This window comes from Anopheles funestus, chromosome X (genome assembly GCF_943734845.2).
Source record: "Anopheles funestus chromosome X, idAnoFuneDA-416_04, whole genome shotgun sequence".
Classification (NCBI taxonomy): Eukaryota; Metazoa; Arthropoda; class Insecta; order Diptera; family Culicidae; genus Anopheles; species Anopheles funestus.
The window spans coordinates 6,515,206-6,537,956 of NC_064597.1; the positions used below are offsets into that span (position 1 = coordinate 6,515,206).

The 22,751-nt window shown below is 36.1% G+C and overlaps 1 protein-coding gene across 1 annotated transcript; it reads left to right on the top strand.

Moving 5' to 3' along the window:
- Positions 1-142: 142 nt before the first annotated feature.
- On the top strand, positions 143-21,737 carry LOC125768384 (uncharacterized). Its single transcript, XM_049435977.1, has 6 exons — positions 143-415; positions 1,645-1,762; positions 6,057-8,218; positions 8,652-9,026; positions 19,874-20,283; positions 20,348-21,737. Exons 1-6 carry the CDS (start codon positions 370-372, stop codon positions 20,399-20,401), a joined length of 3,165 nt encoding a protein of 1,054 aa, XP_049291934.1. The 5' UTR covers positions 143-369; the 3' UTR covers positions 20,402-21,737.
- The last annotated feature ends 1,014 nt before the right edge of the window (positions 21,738-22,751 follow it).

Consider the following 22,751-nt stretch of genomic DNA (forward strand, 5'->3'; position numbering starts at 1 on the left):
CTTAGCAGCTTCTGATATAATACGCTCTACAACAGTGACATTTGAGTGCGCAACTGTCAAACGTTTGTAATGAAAAATGGCGGCAACGCGTATGTTTTGATTCAACCCGTCGTATGCCATCACTTGTAGTTCTTCAGTGTTCACGCACTGAATGATGCATCAAAAGTGTTTGTGCCTGCATACAGTAAGGACGCTTGTGCGAATTTGGAGTTGTGTTTTCGTTGTGACTCATAAATTGTTGGCTGTCGTGTAAAATTGAATTGAGTTTTTCATTGTAGTTTCCAAAGCATTAGTTTTATTTGGTGTTGCAAACATTAGAAATAGGTAATTAGTGTTGCTGCTGTATCGCTGTAGCAGGAAGTTTCCGTGATGATGAAATCACGCCTGCTGGGACTGGTTGGCATTATAGTGCTGGGTAAGTGCAATAATATTTGTTAGGGTTGTTGTTAAAGGAAACTCAAAAAATGTACCACAATCAGAAAACAAACGTACTTGTGCATCCATAACTCGCGAAGTTATGCGTTCCCATCATACCTTTCGTAATTGGTAAATGGCGTCTTAGCAGGAAATAATCATTTTCAAACATCTGTAAACCGTGTACCTGTCCTGCTCACTCCTATTATGCATTGGAATATGCTGACACATTGCAAGCCATTTCACCTGTATCGATAAGTTGTAAGCCAAAACAAAGACGCAGCAAACGATGAACAATGTGACGATTTCGGAAGCAAAATGGTTGCCACAGCAGCGACGATTTTTTGTTTTCCCCATTTATTTGCACGAGTTGTTGATCGACAGTTCCAAAACAAAATTAGCGTTTGCTAATTCACCTTTATGGTATGCAATGATTCATCTACATTTGCTGGAAATGGTTTTGTTGGATTGTTCTCGAAATGTCGACTATACCCCGAACGTAATTATTAAGTATGCATTAACTTTCCTTGTCGGTGTTTTAAAGTATTTCAGAATTTCTTATCTTTCGTTTCAATGATCAAAAATACGCCCTTACTTTTAAAACCACTTACCCGAGTATGTCATACAATTTTTATTGAATTTTGTACTTTTTCACTTTTAAATGTGATTTTCTTGAATTCTTAAAGATGCTTTAACTCCCATTTTATTGTAAAGCTGTTTCATACTGTTCATATTGTTCCCTTTATTAATTTCAATTCAACTTTTTATTCTTTCTTACATTTTTACACCTTCCCTTCTATAACCACTTTCATGTGTTTGTTAAGCATTCTATATAAGGCTTAGAAAACCCTAGAAACCCTTTAAAGGATCTTTAACTTAAATCAAAGATCTGATTTTGTGATCGAAAACATGTTTTTCTAGACATTTCTAACGTGTCAAGCCAATAGTTCCATTATAAAAAAATGTTATTAGAAATTAAAAGTGCAAAACGCACGTAGGTGGTCATTGAAACGAAGGTTAACACATTTCTCAACCCTAATGCAAATAATAACTACTCTCTGATAACAAATATGCACCCCCTAACAATGCAGTCCTGTTGATTGGGTGCCAAAAATTGGACAAACATCTGGGGAAATGGAAACGCAATAAACATTCTTAGATCATGAAATATTAACTTATTTTTTTCTCTTTCTCTTTCCATACTTGGCACGGTTTGCGATCAATCGTTAGCCTTGTCCACCGTGCTCAGCTCACCAGTCAAACAAACAAGCAACTCATCAAGCAACAAGCGGTTGTTGGGTGCGAAAGAATGCACTTGGGGCCCGTCTTATTGGTGTTCGGATATCAGGTAAGCGATAAGTCTCTGCACAAAGAAGTATTTTGCGCGTTAGCAGACTAGAGTTTCCAGAGGACTTTATATTTATGTTTTGTTGATAATATGCAGTTCTAAACATGTACCCTGACTAATTCGAGATTAAGGTTCAATGCGCTGTAACAGGAAAGAGTTCCCAGAGGACTTTATGTATTGTTGATAATATGCAGTTTGTAATATGAAACGTTTCGCACAGGAGAAAAGCATTTTCTTCTAACATGTACCATGAATAATTTGAGATTATTGTTTATTTCAGTGAGCATTTCGCATCATGTTCTTAGCATAATAGCGAAACTCAAGTTCCGCTGATTATGTGCAAATAGTTGGAATTAGTTCCAAAGGAGAACAGTACACTAACCATATCAATCGTTACGGTTCCCTAACATGAAGGAATGTATGAACTGATCACGACTATCGCGCTGGTACATTCTCATTCGGCATTACGAATGAGGTGCTAAGTGATAAGAAATCGAGCAACGACAAAACAACAAAAAAAAAAGGCACAACAAACTGCTGCTGTGTTTTATTTGCCTTGAGAGGGTTCTTTGTGATGTTTTCGCAGGCTTCGTAAACTTGTGTCCTCATTTGATTTCTTCTCGCTTTTCCCCCTAACGCCAATGATGGAAATTATGGTAGTAAGGATGATGACGCATACATGACTTCCAATGATCTTGCTGTCGACGTTCCTTAACGATGAGAGAGAGAGAGGGGGAAGGTTATCGGCAAGTTGACGAAGGTTAAAATGTTTCTTCTCGTCAAAAAGAACTGAAGCTGAAAAGCGGCATAGAACACGAATACGGCGGAGACCCGCACTCTAGTAGGAGTCTCTGTTGTTTATTCGTTTGTGCCTTTGTTGTCCTTAAAATATGTATACCCTCATCGGTATCAATCAGTGCGAACCTCGACAGTTTTAGCCATCATGGCCAATGACGGGTCATCAACAAAAATTATCTTGCTGCACTTGCTCTTGCACTTTCTGACTCATTCTTGCTAGACATTGTCGATTTGATTTGCGTACGTTCATGCTCTAAGGAAGAAAGTAGAAAATATTAAGTTAAGTATTAGATTTTTTTTTTGAATGTTTTTTCTGTATATTAATTTTTGTTATTTGGGTTTCGGGTTGCTTGGGGGTGTCTTGTATGCCTTTTATACTGGATTACAAGATTTGTTAATATTGTAACAGTTTAATCAATGAGATTAATGACATCTTTTAGATGAAGTTCGATTCTATTCGAATCTACAATTTGTTGTGTTTTAGGTGAAACATTTTACCTTACCCTAACAATTCAAAAACACTTGATCCATACAGTCAGATGCTGTAAAACTACTTGGATGTAAGTACGAATTGGATTAGTTTTTATGTTACGTGACTCTAGGGTGTGACGTAAAAAGTGAATAATACAAATAGAAGAATAGGCTAGAAAAATAGAACCCTGTTCAAGGTTGTTGTGACCGTAAGAAATTGATAATATACAAAAAAACAAACCAAACATTATGGCGCAATACACCCCAGCGCACTTGACTGGCAACTTAGTTTACTAATTCAATTACGAAGGATTCTGTATGTAATCAACTAAAACTTAACCGAGTCGAAGTACCCAAGTGCTTTCAATGGTATAAGTTGGGACCCGTTTTTTCCCCCTATCGAACGATGCGTAATTTAGAAAACCCGCATTGAAGAATAATATATTAATATTCACTGGGAACAAGGGAAGATTAAGAAGAGAATAAAATTAATTAGAGCCTATAACATTTTTACACCCATTAAGTTTTCTTAATGTCATACATGATTGATCTGTGAAATAAGTTGTGATAAGTTAGTTATAGCCTAGCTTGATTAAATTAGAATTTCCGTCTTAAAATGTTTTCTTGCTGATTAGGAACGGGCACCGCCGCCAATTCGTTATCGCCGCCATTAGCGTTGTGGAATTAATTTTCTGAGTATAACGTTAATAGAAAAATGCTTTTCTGTTGATGACTCATTTGAATCTCTCTTACACAATCTTGTTGTGGATTAGCTTTGTTTGTTACAAATGGCAAAAAATAGTTTCATAACGGTTCATGTACAGCAGATAAGCTACAGTTATATTGTTTACTTCAAACCGGAATACATTTTGTTTGAAAAAAAAGCTCACGCAAGAGGGCAGAACATTGTAAATAATGTAAAGTATTATTTTTTACAATTAATAATAAGTTTTAGGCAATTTTTTGCTAGTTATCCAATTTTTTAATAACTCGGTCGGTATCCAACGGATCGCCAATCTTCAACCTGTGGTCGATAGATGGCACCAATGGCTGCATTTTCTTCTTGGACGGCCATGCCCTCAGATGTCTGTGCCAGAAGTTATTCGAGGAACCAAGTTCCTTACCCTGTTTGAGAAAATGTAAAATTTTCCTCATTTTTGAGCAATGTAGCAAAATTTTTAAATGTGATATATTTTAATGGGAATTTGTTGCAATAAGTTTCTTTTCACTTAAATAGTGCTTTAAATTAAAAAGAGAATAAAAAATCAGAAAAAAATAAAAAAAAAAATTTTAACTCGAAAATTTCATAAGGCATACCCCTTACGATTTTTTTGGGAAATTTTGCAAAAAAAAAATAAATTGTTTTATTTTAATGCCAATTGGTTGCAATAAGTTTCTTTTCACTCAAATAATGTTTTAAACAGAAAAATAATGAAAAATTATAAAAAATAAGCAAATTATAAAAATTTGAAAATTTCATAAGGCTCATTTTTGCACCAACTTTTGCCTATAACTCAGTCGGTATCCAAAGGATCGCCAATCTTTAACCTGTGGTCGATAGATGGCACCAATGGCTACATTTTCTTCTTGGACGGCCATGCCCTCAGATGTCTGTGCCAGAAGTTATTCGAGGAACCAAGTTCCTTACCCTGTTTGAGAAAATGTAAAATTTCCTCATTTTTGGACCATTTTTGCCTATAACTCGGTCGGTATCTCACGGATCGCCAATCTTTAACCTGTGGTCGATAGATGGGACCAATGGCTACATTTTCTTCTTGGACGGCCATGCCCTCAGATGTCTGTGCCAGAAGTTATTCGAGGAACCAAGTTCCTTACCCTGTTTGAGAAAATGTAAAATTTTCCTCATTTTTGACCAATGTAGCAAAAATTTTAAATGTGATATATTTTGATGGGAATTTGTTGCAATAAGTTTCTTTTCACTTAAATAGTGCTTTAAATAAAAAAAAGAGTAAAAAATCAGAAAAAAATTTCAAAAAAATTTTCAACTCGAAAATTTCATAAGGCTTACCCCTTACGATTTTTTTGGGAAATTTTGCAAAAAAAATTAAATTGATTTATTTTAATGCCAATTGGTAGAAATAAGTTTCTTTTCACTCAAATAATGTTTTAAATAAAAAAAATAAAAAATTTACAAAAAATAAAAATTCTAAAGAAATTTGAAAATTTCGTAAGGCTATAGTCTTACCTTTTTTTTTGGAAAATTTAACAAAATTTTATAAATTGATTTATTTTATTGCGAATTGGTTGAACCGTAAATATTGTAAAGTAATATTTTTACCACTGATAATAAATTTTAGGTAATTTTTTGCTAGTTAGCCAATTTTTATCACATTTAAAGCCATATTTAACAAACAGGTTTAAACCAATCAATGTTCACTTACACACCAATGCGCGATGAGAATGATTTTTCCGGAACAATAGACATTTTGCCCAGAATAATCACATTGCTGGGAAAGCATAATTTTAATCCGTTTTTCTATCAACGAAATCGTGGGAAAACAACCACTTTTCATTAGCAAATGTTTTGCACTAAAGTTAGTTCCATGTGCCCCGAGTTGTGAGTATAGCTTTTTTTTATTTGTTATTGTTTCTTAAACGGGTAAAGAAAATTGGCACTCGACTTGTTTACTTGGGTGGAATTGTTTTTTTTTTCGTTTTGTCCAGTGAGGTAAGCGGTGTTATTAATAACTAAAATGAATATGATTCATTGCTTGTTACTCAAAAGAACAGGAATTTTTTATTGCCTATTGCATTGCAGTTAGCATTGTGATATATCAAAGCAGAATACTTCAAACAAACTTTAACAACGAAGAAGAAAAAATAAATTTTTAGTTCAGTAGTTTTGGTTTTTGTTATTTGCTGAAGGGTAAACTATTTTTAAAATTATTCCTTGTGCAACAAATCAGTTTTTATTATTTTGTTATAAATGATTTTCTTCAACATTTTCTTTCTTGCTGCTTAAATTCTCATTTTTATATTTCTTTTATCTTTGTCACATTGTTAGAAACGCTAAGACCTGTGGAGCGGTAACGCATTGCATCCAAACTGTATGGGAGAAGCAACATTATCCAGTGGATAATGATGAAATCTGCAACATCTGCTTGGATATGGTAAAGCAGGCACGGGATCAGTTGGAAAGCAACGAAACCCAATCGGACCTGAAAGCGGTTTTCGAAGGTTCCTGCAAGCTGATACCGGTGAAGGTGGTGAAAAAGGAATGCTGCAAGCTGGCGGATGATTTTATCCCGGAGCTGGTAGAGGCACTCGCTTCCCAGATGAATCCGAACGTCGTATGTAGCGTGGCTGGGTTGTGTAATAATGCTGCTATCGATAAGCTGTTGGCTGAAATGCCTGCCACGAAGCCGATGCTGGAATCCGACGTGGAGGACGATGCACCATCGACCGAACTAGAAGCGGCCAGCGATGATGCGTTTAGCTGTGGGGAATGTAACTCAATCGCTGGTCAAATCGAACGTCGCTTCCGGTCGGCTGATCGGGATAGCGTGCTGGAAGGTTTCCTGCGTGTCTGTGGCCAAATGTCATCTTATTCGGACGCTTGCTCGAGCCTGGTGCTTACGTACTTCGGTGAGCTGTACGACCATCTGGATCGCAATCTGAAAGCGGACGCCGTCTGTCACCTTAGTGGCGTTTGTTCGGCCAAGTTCCACACGCACGAGGAGCTGATTGAGATACGGCCGATGGGTGGTGTCGGTGTGCTGCCGGTCGCTGGCGATGATGTGCCGTGCAAGCTGTGCGAGCAGCTGGTAGATCATCTGCGCGATGTACTGATCGCCAACACGACCGAGCTCGAGTTTAAGCAGGTGCTGGAGGGTCTCTGCAAGCAAACGAAAACTTTTGCCGACGAATGCAACAATCTGGTGGAGCAGTACTATCGGGAAATCTACGAAACGCTGGTGCACAATCTTAACAGTAACGATGCATGCTTCATGATTGGCGTTTGCCCGAAAGGGGATGGTGTGATTAGCAGCGGTCCTATCATGCCGTTGCTACCGGTTGCGGTAGCAGCTCAGCATGAGCAGCGTCAAACAGCTAAACCGTATCGCCGTCCGCTGCTGGGTGAGAACGAACCCGTCCTGTCAGCGATGGAGATACAGCAGGCCCAGCTACCGATTGACCGTGTCATGGGTGCACCAAGCGCCCTCAAGTTGGTGGAGAATGGTAAATTCTGCACGCTTTGCGAATACTTCATGCACTTCGTACAGGAAGCATTAAGCGAACCGGCAAACGAGGATGAGATTAAGGAGGTGGTTGGTACTACCTGCAACCGGCTGCCGGCTTCGATTCGTGGCGAGTGTCACAACTTTGTGGACGTTTATGGTGATGCGGTGATTGCGCTGCTAATCCAATCGATGGATCCACGTCAAATCTGCCCGACGATGAAGATGTGTCCGTCCGCCAACGAGGATGTGGAGATCTTTGCGCCGGGTCAGGTTGAGGTGACGATTGAGGCACAGGCGGGCAACGATAAGCCGACCTGCCCGCTCTGTCTGTTTGCCGTTAGCCAGCTGGAAGAGTCGGTGAAAACCGATCGCTCCAAGGATAATATCAAGAGTGCGCTCAGCAAACTTTGCACACATCTGTCACCGAAGCTGCGGCTCGAGTGTAATGATTTCGTGGACACGTACACGGCGGAGCTGGTGGAAATGTTGGCATCTGATTTCACGCCCCAGGAGATCTGTGTCTTCCTGAAGCTGTGCGTTGATCAGCGCCCGGATCTTAGCCTGCTCGGCATGGAACTTGACTATGAGAAGCGCACGTCCGGATTGGGTCACCGACCATCGATCGTACCGGCGGCGGTCCCTGCCGGTCCGTCCGGTGATATCGAAACGAACGAAATACCCGACATTACTGTCAACGGGCAGATCACTGTCGATCACACACCGATGAACAGCACGCCCGAATGTTTGGTGTGCGAGGAAATGGTAAAGGCGGTCGAAAAGCGTGTGAAAAACAAAAAAAGCAAGGAACAAATCAAGGAAGCACTGGAACATGCTTGCGATCGGCTGCGTCAGTATCGTACGAAATGTGAAAAATACATCGATCAGCACAGCGACCAGATTGTCGATCTGTTGATGAAACAGTTGTCGCCGAAGGAAATTTGCAACACGCTTGGATTCTGTATCCCGAAAGAGTTCAACGATGAGCGTGAGTAGATTTTCGTTTTTGCTTATACAGTAGTACGTCGATTATCCGGGGTGCTCGGGGACCGGCCTGATGCCGGTTATTCGATTTCCACGGATAATATTCCCTTAAATATATCTAGATAAAACGTATATAGTATCTATATACTATACTATGGTAGTCCTTTTGATGCTTAAAATGATTCTGGATCAAGCAAATTATTATCAAATAACAATTAAAATTTAGAACCTAAAGAAAAATCATTTCAAATGTATCGTTTGGTGACGATTTTCATAATTTTAACCAACTTGACATCAGTACAAATGTTCACCACGGTTGAACGGTTTTCAATTTGCGGCGCACGGTTAATCCGCCCCCGGATAATCAACGTTTTACTGTAATTATTTTTTTTTGCTCTAATACTTAATTTTATTTCGTTTTTTCCTCGTTTTCACAGTGGATGTTGATGAGGCACTGCTCGATTACGTTGTGGAACCGGCCGTAATGGAACCGACAAAGGATATGCTACTATCCGCAAGCGATGTTGCCCGCGAGGTGGAAAAAAATCAACCACCCCAGTGTGCGATTTGCGAGTTTGTCATAGTGAAGATCGAATCGGAACTGACGAACAAGAAAACGCGTGCAGAAATTGAGAATGCGGTCCGCACCGTCTGTAACAAAATGCCAAGCACCATTACCAAGCAGTGTGACAAACTGATTGATCAGTATGGCGAGTTTATTATTAAATTTTTGCAAACCTTGCCACCCCAAGCGATCTGCACACAGCTGGAATTGTGTGAGAAACAGGTGACCTCACTGAAGCAGACCGAATGTAAGTGTTTTGTTTGAATTTGCTACTCTAAAGTGGGCTCGCTTCACTCTATAACATACGATCCTTGATCTCACGGTGGCTTTTCTTCTCTATTTATCTATTTTATCTTTTCTTTGGGAAATTTATCAAAAATTTTATAAATTGATATTTTTCAATGCGAATTGGTTGCAATAAGTTTCTTTTCACTAAAATAATGCTTTGCATTAAAAAAAGAATAAAAAATCGAAAAAAAATTCTAAAAAATTTTTAACTCGAAAATTTCATAAGGCTTACCCCTTACGATTTTTTGAGAAATTTTACAAAAAAAATTAATTTCATTTTTTTTAATGCCAATTGGTTGCAATAAGTTTCTTTTCACTCAAATAATGTTTTAAACAGAAAAATAATAAAAAATTATAAAAAATAAGTAAATTATAAAAATTTGAAAATTTACTAAGGGTCATTTTTGCACCAAATCTTGCCTATAACTCGGTCGGTATCCAACGGATCGCCAATCTTTAACCTGTGGTCGATAGATGGCATCAATGGCTACATTTTCTTCTTGGACGACCATGCCCTCAGATGTCTGTGCCAGAAGTTATTCGAGGAACCAAGTTCCTTACCCTGTTTGAGAAAATGTAAAATTTTTCTCATTTTTGCACCAACTTTTGCCTATAACTCGGTCGGTATCCAACGGATCGCCAATCTTTAACTTGTGGTCGATAGATGGCATCAATGGCTACATTTTCTTCTTGGACGGCCATACCGTCAGATGTCTGTGCCAGAAGTTATTCAGGGAACCAAGTTCCTTACCCTGTTTCTGAACAATTTAGCAAAATTGAAAAATGTGATATATTTTAATGGGAATTTGTTGCAATAAGTTTCTTTTCACTCAAATAATGCTTTAAACTAAAAAAAGAATAAAAAATCGAAAAAAAAATTTCAAAAAATTTTCAACTCGAAAATTTCATAAGGGGTACCCCTTACGTTTTTTTTGAGAAATTTTGCAAAAAAAAATGAAATTGTTTTATTTTAATCCCAATTGGTTGCAATGAGTTTCTTTTCACTCAAATAATGATTGAAATAAATAAAAGAGTGAAAAATAATGAAAAAATCAAAAAATTCAAAAAAATGAAAATTTACTAAGGGTCATTTTTGCACCAAATCTTGCCTATAACTCGGTCGGTATCCAACGGATCGCCAATCTTTAACCTGTGGTCGATAGATGGCATCAATGGCTACATTTTCTTCTTGGACGACCATGCCCTCAGATGTCTGTGCCAGAAGTTATTCGAGGAACCAAGTTCCTTACCCTGTTTGAGAAAATGTAAAATTTTTCTCATTTTTGCACCAACTTTTGCCTATAACTCGGTCGGTATCCAACGGATCGCCAATCTTTAACTTGTGGTCGATAGATGGCATCAATGGCTACATTTTCTTCTTGGACGGCCATACCGTCAGATGTCTGTGCCAGAAGTTATTCAGGGAACCAAGTTCCTTACCCTGTTTCTGAACAATTTAGCAAAATTGAAAAATGTGATATATTTTAATGGGAATTTGTTGCAATATGTTTCTTTTCACTCAAATAATGCTTTAAACTAAAAAAAGAATAAAAAATCGAAAAAAAAATTTCAAAAAATTTTCAACTCGAAAATTTCATAAGGGGTACCCCTTACGTTTTTTTTGAGAAATTTTGCAAAAAAAATGAAATTGTTTTATTTTAATCCCAATTGGTTGCAATGAGTTTCTTTTCACTCAAATAATGATTGAAATAAAAAAAAGAGTGAAAAATAATGAAAAAATCAAAAAATTCAAAAAAATGAAAATTTACTAAGGGTCATTTTTGCACCAAATTTTGCCTATAACTCGGTCGGTATCCAACGGATCGTCAATCTTTAACCTGTGGTCGATAGATGGCATCAATGGCTACATTTTATTCTTGGACGGCCATGCCCTCAGATGTCTGTGCCAGAAGTTATTCGAGGAACCAAGTTCCTTACCCTGTTTGAGAAAATGTAAAATTTTTCTCATTTTTGCACCAACTTTTGCCTATAACTCGGTCGGTATTCAACGGATCGCCAATCTTTAACTTGTGGTCGATAGATGGCACCAATGGCTACATTTTCTTCTTGGACGGCCATACCGTCAGATGTCTGTGCCAGAAGTTATTCAGGGAACCAAGTTCCTTACCCTGTTTCTGAACAATTTAGCAAAATTGAAAAATGTGATATATTTTAATGGGAATTTGTTGCAATATGTTTCTTTTCACTCAAATAATGCTTTAAACTAAAAAAAGAATAAAAAATCGAAAAAAAAATTTCAAAAAATTTTCAACTCGAAAATTTCATAAGGGGTACCCCTTACGTTTTTTTTGAGAAATTTTGCAAAAAAAATGAAATTGTTTTATTTTAATCCCAATTGGTTGCAATGAGTTTCTTTTCACTCAAATAATGATTGAAATAAAAAAAAGAGTGAAAAATAATGAAAAAATAAAAAAATTCAAAAAAATGAAAATTTACTAAGGGTCATTTTTGCACCAAATTTTGCCTATAACTCGGTCTGTATCCAACGGATCGCCAATCTTTAACCTGTGGTCGATAGATGGCATCAATGGCTACATTTTATTCTTGGACGGCCATGCCCTCAGATGTCTGTGCCAGAAGTTATTCGAGGAACCAAGTTCCTTACCCTGTTTGAGAAAATGTAAAATTTTTCTCATTTTTGCACCAACTTTTGCCTATAACTCGGTCGGTATCCAACGGATCGCCAATCTTTAACTTGTGGTCGATAGATGGCATCAATGGCTACATTTTCTTCTTGGACGGCCATACCGTCAGATGTCTGTGCCAGAAGTTATTCAGGGAACCAAGTTCCTTACCCTGTTTGAGAAAATGTAAAATTTTTCTCATTTTTGCACCAACTTTTGCCTATAACTCGGTCGGTATTCAACGGATCGCCAATCTTTAACTTGTGGTCGATAGATGGCACCAATGGCTACATTTTCTTCTTGGACGGCCATACCGTCAGATGTCTGTGCCAGAAGTTATTCAGGGAACCAAGTTCCTTACCCTGTTTCTGAACAATTTAGCAAAATTGAAAAATGTGATATATTTTAATGGGAATTTGTTGCAATATGTTTCTTTTCACTCAAATAATGCTTTAAACTAAAAAAAGAATAAAAAATCGAAAAAAAAATTTCAATAAATTTTCAACTCGAAAATTTCATAAGGGGTACCCCTTACGTTTTTTTTGAGAAATTTTGCAAAAAAAATGAAATTGTTTTATTTTAATCCCAATTGGTTGCAATGAGTTTCTTTTCACTCAAATAATGATTGAAATAAAAAAAAGAGTGAAAAATAATGAAAAAATCAAAAAATTCAAAAAAATGAAAATTTACTAAGGGTCATTTTTGCACCAAATTTTGCCTATAACTCGGTCGGTATCCAACGGATCGTAAATCTTTAACCTGTGGTCGATAGATGGCATCAATGGCTACATTTTATTCTTGGACGGCCATGCCCTCAGATGTCTGTGCCAGAAGTTATTCGAGGAACCAAGTTCCTTACCCTGTTTGAGAAAATGTAAAATTTTTCTCATTTTTGCACCAACTTTTGCCTATAACTCGGTCGGTATTCAACGGATCGCCAATCTTTAACTTGTGGTCGATAGATGGCACCAATGGCTACATTTTCTTCTTGGACGGCCATACCGTCAGATGTCTGTGCCAGAAGTTATTCAGGGAACCAAGTTCCTTACCCTGTTTGAGAAAATGTAAAATTTTTTTCATTTTTGCACCAACTTTTGCCTATAACTCGGTCGGTATCCAACGGATCGCCAATCTTTAACTTGTGGTCGATAGATGGCATCAATGGCTACATTTTCTTCTTGGACGACCATGCCCTCAGATGTCTGTGCCAGAAGTTATTCGAGGAACCAAGTTCCTTACCCTGTTTGAGAAAATGTAAAATTTTTCTCATTTTTGCACCAACTTTTGCCTATAACTCGGTCGGTATCCAACGGATCGCCAATCTTTAACTTGTGGTCGATAGATGGCATCAATGGCTACATTTTCTTCTTGGACGGCCATACCGTCAGATGTCTGTGCCAGAAGTTATTCAGGGAACCAAGTTCCTTACCCTGTTTCTGAACAATTTAGCAAAATTGAAAAATGTGATATATTTTAATGGGAATTTGTTGCAATATGTTTCTTTTCACTCAAATAATGCTTTAAACTAAAAAAAGAATAAAAAATCGAAAAAAAAATTTCAAAAAATTTTCAACTCGAAAATTTCATAAGGGGTACCCCTTACGTTTTTTTTGAGAAATTTTGCAAAAAAAATGAAATTGTTTTATTTTAATCCCAATTGGTTGCAATGAGTTTCTTTTCACTCAAATAATGATTGAAATAAAAAAAAGAGTGAAAAATAATGAAAAAATAAAAAAATTCAAAAAAATGAAAATTTACTAAGGGTCATTTTTGCACCAAATTTTGCCTATAACTCGGTCTGTATCCAACGGATCGCCAATCTTTAACCTGTGGTCGATAGATGGCATCAATGGCTACATTTTATTCTTGGACGGCCATGCCCTCAGATGTCTGTGCCAGAAGTTATTCGAGGAACCAAGTTCCTTACCCTGTTTGAGAAAATGTAAAATTTTTCTCATTTTTGCACCAACTTTTGCCTATAACTCGGTCGGTATCCAACGGATCGCCAATCTTTAACTTGTGGTCGATAGATGGCATCAATGGCTACATTTTCTTCTTGGACGGCCATACCGTCAGATGTCTGTGCCAGAAGTTATTCAGGGAACCAAGTTCCTTACCCTGTTTCTGAACAATTTAGCAAAATTGAAAAATGTGATATATTTTAATGGGAATTTGTTGCAATATGTTTCTTTTCACTCAAATAATGCTTTAAACTAAAAAAAGAATAAAAAATCGAAAAAAAAATTTCAAAAAATTTTCAACTCGAAAATTTCATAAGGGGTACCCCTTACGTTTTTTTTGAGAAATTTTGCAAAAAAAATGAAATTGTTTTATTTTAATCCCAATTGGTTGCAATGAGTTTCTTTTCACTCAAATAATGATTGAAATAAAAAAAAGAGTAAAAAATAATGAAAAAATCAAAAAATTCAAAAAAATGAAAATTTACTAAGGGTCATTTTTGCACCAAATTTTGCCTATAACTCGGTCGGTATCCAACGGATCGCCAATCTTTAACCTGTGGTCGATAGATGGCATCAATGGCTACATTTTATTCTTGGACGGCCATGCCCTCAGATGTCTGTGCCAGAAGTTATTCGAGGAACCAAGTTCCTTACCCTGTTTGAGAAAATGTAAAATTTTTCTCATTTTTGCATCAACTTTTGCCTATAACTCGGTCGGTATCCAACGGATCGCCAATCTTTAACTTGTGGTCGATAGATGGCATCAATGGCTACATTTTCTTCTTGGACGACCATGCCCTCAGATGTCTGTGCCAGAAGTTATTCGAGGAACCAAGTTCCTTACCCTGTTTGAGAAAATGTAAAATTTTTCTCATTTTTGCACCAACTTTTGCCTATAACTCGGTCGGTATCCAACGGATTGCCAATCTTTAACTTGTGGTCGATAGATGGCATCAATGGCTACATTTTCTTCTTGGACGGCCATACCGTCAGATGTCTGTGCCAGAAGTTATTCAGGGAACCAAGTTCCTTACCCTGTTTCTGAACAATTTAGCAAAATTGAAAAATGTGATATATTTTAATGGGAATTTGTTGCAATAAGTTTCTTTTCACTCAAATAATGCTTTAAACTAAAAAAAGAATAAAAAATCGAAAAAAAAATTTCAAAAAATTTTCAACTCGAAAATTTCATAAGGGGTACCCCTTACGTTTTTTTTGAGAAATTTTGCAAAAAAAATGAAATTGTTTTATTTTAATCCCAATTGGTTGCAATGAGTTTCTTTTCACTCAAATAATGATTGAAATAAAAAAAAGAGTAAAAAATAATGAAAAAATCAAAAAATTCAAAAAAATGAAAATTTACTAAGGGTCATTTTTGCACCAAATTTTGCCTATAACTCGGTCGGTATCCAACGGATCGCCAATCTTTAACCTGTGGTCGATAGATGGCATCAATGGCTACATTTTATTCTTGGACGGCCATGCCCTCAGATGTCTGTGCCAGAAGATTTTCGAGGAACCAAGTTCCTTACCCTGTTTGAGAAAATGTAAAATTTTTCTCATTTTTGCACCAACTTTTGCCTATAACTCGGTCGGTATTCAACGGATCGCCAATCTTTAACTTGTGGTCGATAGATGGCATCAATGGCTACATTTTCTTCTTGGACGGCCATACCGTCAGATGTCTGTGCCAGAAGTTATTCAGGGAACCAAGTTCCTTACCCTGTTTCTGAACAATTTAGCAAAATTGAAAAATGTGATATATTTTAATGGGAATTTGTTGCAATATGTTTCTTTTCACTCAAATAATGCTTTAAACTAAAAAAAGAATCAAAAATCGAAAAAAAAATTTCAAAAAATTTTCAACTCGAAAATTTCATAAGGGGTACCCCTTACGTTTTTTTTGAGAAATTTTGCAAAAAAAATGAAATTGTTTTATTTTAATCCCAATTGGTTGCAATGAGTTTCTTTTCACTCAAATAATGATTGAAATAAAAAAAAGAGTGAAAAATAATGAAAAAATCAAAAAATTCCAAAAAATGAAAATTTACTAAGGGTCATTTTTGCACCAAATTTTGCCTATAACTCGGTCTGTATCCAACGGATCGCCAATCTTTAACCTGTGGTCGATAGATGGCATCAATGGCTACATTTTATTCTTGGACGGCCATGCCCTCAGATGTCTGTGCCAGAAGTTATTCGAGGAACCAAGTTCCTTACCCTGTTTGAGAAAATGTAAAATTTTTCTCATTTTTGCACCAACTTTTGCCTATAACTCGGTCGGTATCCAACGGATCGCCAATCTTTAACTTGTGGTCGATAGATGGCATCAATGGCTACATTTTCTTCTTGGACGGCCATACCGTCAGATGTCTGTGCCAGAAGTTATTCAGGGAACCAAGTTCCTTACCCTGTTTCTGAACAATTTAGCAAAATTGAAAAATGTGATATATTTTAATGGGAATTTGTTGCAATATGTTTCTTTTCACTCAAATAATGCTTTAAACTAAAAAAAGAATAAAAAATCGAAAAAAAAATTTCAAAAAATTTTCAACTCGAAAATTTCATAAGGGGTACCCCTTACGTTTTTTTTGAGAAATTTTGCAAAAAAAATGAAATTGTTTTATTTTAATCCCAATTGGTTGCAATGAGTTTCTTTTCACTCAAATAATGATTGAAATAAAAAAAAGAGTGAAAAATAATGAAAAAATCAAAAAATTCAAAAAAATGAAAATTTACTAAGGGTCATTTTTGCACCAAATTTTGCCTATAACTCGGTCGGTATCCAACGGATCGCCAATCTTTAACCTGTGGTCGATAGATGGCATCAATGGCTACATTTTATTCTTGGACGGCCATGCCCTCAGATGTCTGTGCCAGAAGTTATTCGAGGAACCAAGTTCCTTACCCTGTTTGAGAAAATGTAAAATTTTTCTCATTTTTGCACCAACTTTTGCCTATAACTCGGTCGGTATCCAACGGATCGCCAATCTTTAACTTGTGGTCGATAGATGGCATCAATGGCTACATTTTCTTCTTGGACGGCCATACCGTCAGATGTCTGTGCCAGAAGTTATTCAGGGAACCAAGTTCCTTACCCTGTTTCTGAACAATTTAGCAAAATTGAAAAATGTGATATATTTTAATGGGAATTTGTTGCAATATGTTTCTTTTCACTCAAATAATGCTTTAAACTAAAAAAAGAATAAAAAATCGAAAAAAAAATTTCAAAAAATTTTCAACTCGAAAATTTCATAAGGGGTACCCCTTACGTTTTTTTTGAGAAATTTAGCAAAAAAAATGAAATTGTTTTATTTTAATCCCAATTGGTTGCAATGAGTTTCTTTTCACTCAAATAATGATTGAAATAAAAAAAAGAGTAAAAAATAATGAAAAAATCAAAAAATTCAAAAAAATGAAAATTTACTAAGGGTCATTTTTGCACCAAATTTTGCCTATAACTCGGTCGGTATCCAACGGATCGCCAATCTTTAACCTGTGGTCGATAGATGGCATCAATGGCTACATTTTATTCTTGGACGGCCATGCCCTCAGATGTCTGTGCCAGAAGTTATTCGAGGAACCAAGTTCCTTACCCTGTTTGAGAAAATGTAAAATTTTTCTCATTTTTGCATCAACTTTTGCCTATAACTCGGTCGGTATCCAACGGATCGCCAATCTTTAACTTGTGGTCGATAGATGGCATCAATGGCTACATTTTCTTCTTGGACGGCCATACCGTCAGATGTCTGTGCCAGAAGTTATTCAGGGAACCAAGTTCCTTACCCTGTTTCTGAACAATTTAGCAAAATTGAAAAATGTGATATATTTTAATGGGAATTTGTTGCAATATGTTTCTTTTCACTCAAATAATGCTTTAAACTAAAAAAAGAATAAAAAATCGAAAAAAAAATTTCAAAAAATTTTCAACTCGAAAATTTCATAAGGGGTACCCCTTACGTTTTTTTTGAGAAATTTTGCAAAAAAAATGAAATTGTTTTATTTTAATCCCAATTGGTTGCAATGAGTTTCTTTTCACTCAAATAATGATTGAAATAAAAAAAAGAGTAAAAAATAATGAAAAAATCAAAAAATTCAAAAAAATGAAAATTTACTAAGGGTCATTTTTGCACCAAATTTTGCCTATAACTCGGTCGGTATCCAACGGATCGCCAATCTTTAACCTGTGGTCGATAGATGGCATCAATGGCTACATTTTATTCTTGGACGGCCATGCCCTCAGATGTCTGTGCCAGAAGTTATTCGAGGAACCAAGTTCCTTACCCTGTTTGAGAAAATGTAAAATTTTTCTCATTTTTGCACCAACTTTTGCCTATAACTCGGTCGGTATCCAACGGATCGCCAATCTTTAACTTGTGGTCGATAGATGGCATCAATGGCTACATTTTCTTCTTGGACGGCCATACCGTCAGATGTCTGTGCCAGAAGTTATTCAGGGAACCAAGTTCCTTACCCTGTTTCTGAACAATTTAGCAAAATTGAAAAATGTGATATATTTTAATGGGAATTTGTTGCAATATGTTTCTTTTCACTCAAATAATGCTTTAAACTAAAAAAAGAATAAAAAATCGAAAAAAAAATTTCAAAAAATTTTCAACTCGAAAATTTCATAAGGGGTACCCCTTACGTTTTTTTTGAGAAATTTAGCAAAAAAAAATGAAATTGTTTTATTTTAATCCCAATTGGTTGCAATGAGTTTCTTTTCACTCAAATAATGATTGAAATAAAAAAAAGAGTAAAAAATAATGAAAAAATCAAAAAATTCAAAAAAATGAAAATTTACTAAGGGTCATTTTTGCACCAAATTTTGCCTATAACTCGGTCGGTATCCAACGGATCGCCAATCTTTAACCTGTGGTCGATAGATGGCATCAATGGCTACATTTTATTCTTGGACGGCCATGCCCTCAGATGTCTGTGCCAGAAGTTATTCGAGGAACCAAGTTCCTTACCCTGTTTGAGAAAATGTAAAATTTTTCTCATTTTTGCATCAACTTTTGCCTATAACTCGGTCGGTATCCAACGGATCGCCAATCTTTAACTTGTGGTCGATAGATGGCATCAATGGCTACATTTTCTTCTTGGACGGCCATACCGTCAGATGTCTGTGCCAGAAGTTATTCAGGGAACCAAGTTCCTTACCCTGTTTCTGAACAATTTAGCAAAATTGGAAAATGTGATATATTTTAATGGGAATTTGTTGCAATATGTTTCTTTTCACTCAAATAATGCTTTAAACTAAAAAAAGAATCAAAAATCGAAAAAAAAATTTCAAAAAATTTTCAACTCGAAAATTTCATAAGGGGTACCCCTTACGTTTTTTTTGAGAAATTTTGCAAAAAAAATGAAATTGTTTTATTTTAATCCCAATTGGTTGCAATGAGTTTCTTTTCACTCAAATAATGATTGAAATATAAAAAAGAGTGAAAAATAATGAAAAAATCAAAAAATTCAAAAAATGAAAATTTACTAAGGGTCATTTTTGCACCAAATTTTGCCTATAACTCGGTCGGTATCCAACGGATCGCCAATCTTTAACCTGTGGTCGATAGATGGCATCAATGGCTACATTTTATTCTTGGACGGCCATGCCCTCAGATGTCTGTGCCAGAAGTTATTCGAGGAACCAAGTTCCTTACCCTGTTTGAGAAAATGTAAAATTTTTCTCATTTTTGCATCAACTTTTGCCTATAACTCGGTCGGTATCCAACGGATCGCCAATCTTTAACTTGTGGTCGATAGATGGCATCAATGGCTACATTTTCTTCTTGGACGGCCATACCGTCAGATGTCTGTGCCAGAAGTTATTCAGGGAACCAAGTTCCTTACCCTGTTTCTGAACAATTTAGCAAAATTGAAAAATGTGATATATTTTAATGGGAATTTGTTGCAATATGTTTCTTTTCACTCAAATAATGCTTTAAACTAAAAAAAGAATAAAAAATCGAAAAAAAAATTTCAAAAAATTTTCAACTCGAAAATTTCATAAGGCTTACCCCTTACGTTTTTTTGAGAAATTTTGCAAAAAAAAATGAAATTGTTTTATTTTAATGCCAGTTGGTTGAAATAAGTTTCTTTGCACTCAAATAAAGCTTTAAATAAAAAGAAATAAAAAATAATAATAATTAATACGATCCTTGATCTCTCGATGGCCTTTCTTCTCTATTTATCTATTTTAGTGGAAATTATCGACTGTGCTGTATGTCAGGGTGCGGTGAAGGCACTCGATGAGCTGATGGATGGTGATCAGATGCAGGAACACATTACAAAGTACGTGGATCGCATTTGTAATGCACTGCCGGCGAAGCACTACACGCAGTGCGATGAGATGTTGACCGTGTATGGTATCAGCATGATGCAGCAACTGCGGCATTCGATCGAACGTGAGCAGGTGTGCGTCAACATCGACATGTGCGGCATGATGTCAACGTTGCTGTCGCTGCCCGAGTTTGCATCGGGCGAGCGTAGCGTTGACGAACCAGTCGAGGAGCACGTGGAGAAGAAGGAGGCAACGCTTGTCGGGCTGAACGAGTGCAGCTGGGGACCGGCCTACTGGTGCAAGGATGAAGCCAGCGCAGCACAATGCAAGGTAAGTGTCTTTTTCCTGTTTTGTAGCATTTTACCGAGAATTAAATTTCTTCTTCCTAACCCAGTCGACGACTTACTGCAAGGAGCGCAAACTTGGTTTCTGGATGGAAACAGCCTAAATGGTTTGTATAGTTGGTCGTGAGTATAGGAGTGTTAAGTACCCTTCTTCTGCTAAATGATGGGCAGTATGAATGCGTTGCACCACTTGTATATTGTACACGCAGACGAAAAGACCCCGCTGTACGGGAGAAGCTGGTGAAGAGTTTTTACAATATTGAAACGAAGAAGAAAAAAACAAGAAACAAAAAATGTAATCGACACCAAGAAGTGCTATTTTTTAAAAAGGATAGAAAATAAGATTACGGAAATTAGAGGGAAAAGAAAAGGAACATGTTGTGTGTTGATGTGAATGTACAGATAGGGAGATAGGGAGAGAGAGAGAGAGAATCATTACGTACGCATCTCATGCCGTTAGTCGGGATCGATATTTGAAACATTAAAATGATGCTGAAGCTATTAGAAAAAAACAACACAAAATTATAGTTAAAAATTCAGGCTGTTAAAAGAGAAAAGAAAATCGTTTTGTTCTACAAATAATAAGAAACGTAGCGAAACAGGAATGGTATAGGTGTAGCTTTTTTTTACATGCAAAAAAAAAATAGAGATAGGAACGGAAATAGACACACACACATGGTACAACGGTGATCTGCAATGGTTGGGAATTTGTATTTAATCAGTTGTTTTACAAAATCAATTACTATTATCGCTAATACGTTACACAACATATATGCGGCTGACGTTTGCCCAACACGTTCATTGTCTCTAACCATACGACTTGCAAACTAATCATGTTCAAAGGTGAATTATTATTGTTCCCTTTCTGTTTAAAAAAAAATGCGTCAGCAATCACTAAAACAAGAGAAAACTCCCCAACAAGAACTCCTAACATCTTCACGAACGAAGGAAGTTGATTGTTGTTTGTTTGATAGGGTAACTGCTGCAATTTTTGTCAGCTTAGTGCAGCAGTTATGCCGAAAAAAAGCTTTCCTAGTATCCTACTGGATATTCATTTTCGTGATGTTATTGCATTATATGTGCGATATACATGAAAATGTAAACTTTGGTTTTGTTCCTATTTTTGGCAACGTAAATAAGGGACGCGGTAAACGTTTAAAACAATTGAAATGATTACAACATAAGAGTTTTAAACACATTTCCACCTGTTGCGTTGAAAGTGGTTAAAAGTGTAATTTTGTGCTGCCTGTTTCGGCAATCTTGCCTGGCAGATTTTAATATTTTAATGCGCGGGATTTATAAACAACGCAATCATTGCATTACAGTAAAATGGATGTAAATGCTGCGAAAACTTTGTACTTGGAGAAAATATGTATGTTGGTTTTGTGTATCCGTTCATTTGTGAAAAAAATAAAAGCTACGCTGACGAAAATAACATAACAGGTACGATTTGTTTTTGTAATCCCTAAAAAAAATATTTAAAATTGAATTTACCATCTCGTTTTGATAACATTTGCTTTTGAAATATTTCTTTTCCGTTTTTTGGTTATAACTTTAGTACTAATGATCGAACAGGTATGTCAAACACATGCAAAGATGCAGAATGAAATTCTACACAAATCATCCGAACATTGTTGATGTCTATCTCTTCAGGTTTTCAAGTAATTCGCAAAGAAAGAAAGTTTTGAAATATTTCACTAAGGTTTTTTGGTAATAACTTTAGTACTAATGATCGAACAGGTATGTCAAACACATGCAAAGATGCAGAATGAAATTCTACACAAATCATCCGAACATTGTTGATGTCTATCTCTTCAGGTTTTCAAGTAATTCGCAAATAAAGAAAGTTTTGAAATATTTCACTAAGGTTTTTTGGTAATAACTTTAGTACTAATGATCGAACAGGTATGTCAAACACATGCAAAGATGCAGAATGAAATTCTACACAAATCATCCGAACATTGTTGATGTTTATCTCTTCAGGTTTTCAAGTAATTCGCAAAGAAAGAAAGTTTTGAAATATTTCACTAAGGTTTTTTGGTAATAACTTTAGTACTAATGATCGAACAGGTATGTCAAACACATGCAAAGATGCAGAATGAAATTCTACACAAATCATCCGAACATTGTTGATGTCTATCTATTCAGGTTTTCAAGTAATTCGCAAAGAAAGAAAGTTTTGAAATATTTCACTAAGGTTTTTTGGTAATAACTTTAATACTAACGATCGAACAGGTATGTCAAACACATGTAAAGATGCAGAATGAAATTTTACACAAATCATCCGAACATTGTTGATGTCTATCTCTTCAGGTTTTCAAGTAATTCGCAAAGAAAGAAAGTTTTGAAATATTTCACTAAGGCTTTTTGGTAATAACTTTAGTACTAATGATCGGACAATCATGTAAAACACATACAAAGATGCAAAATCGAATTCTACACAAATCATCCGAA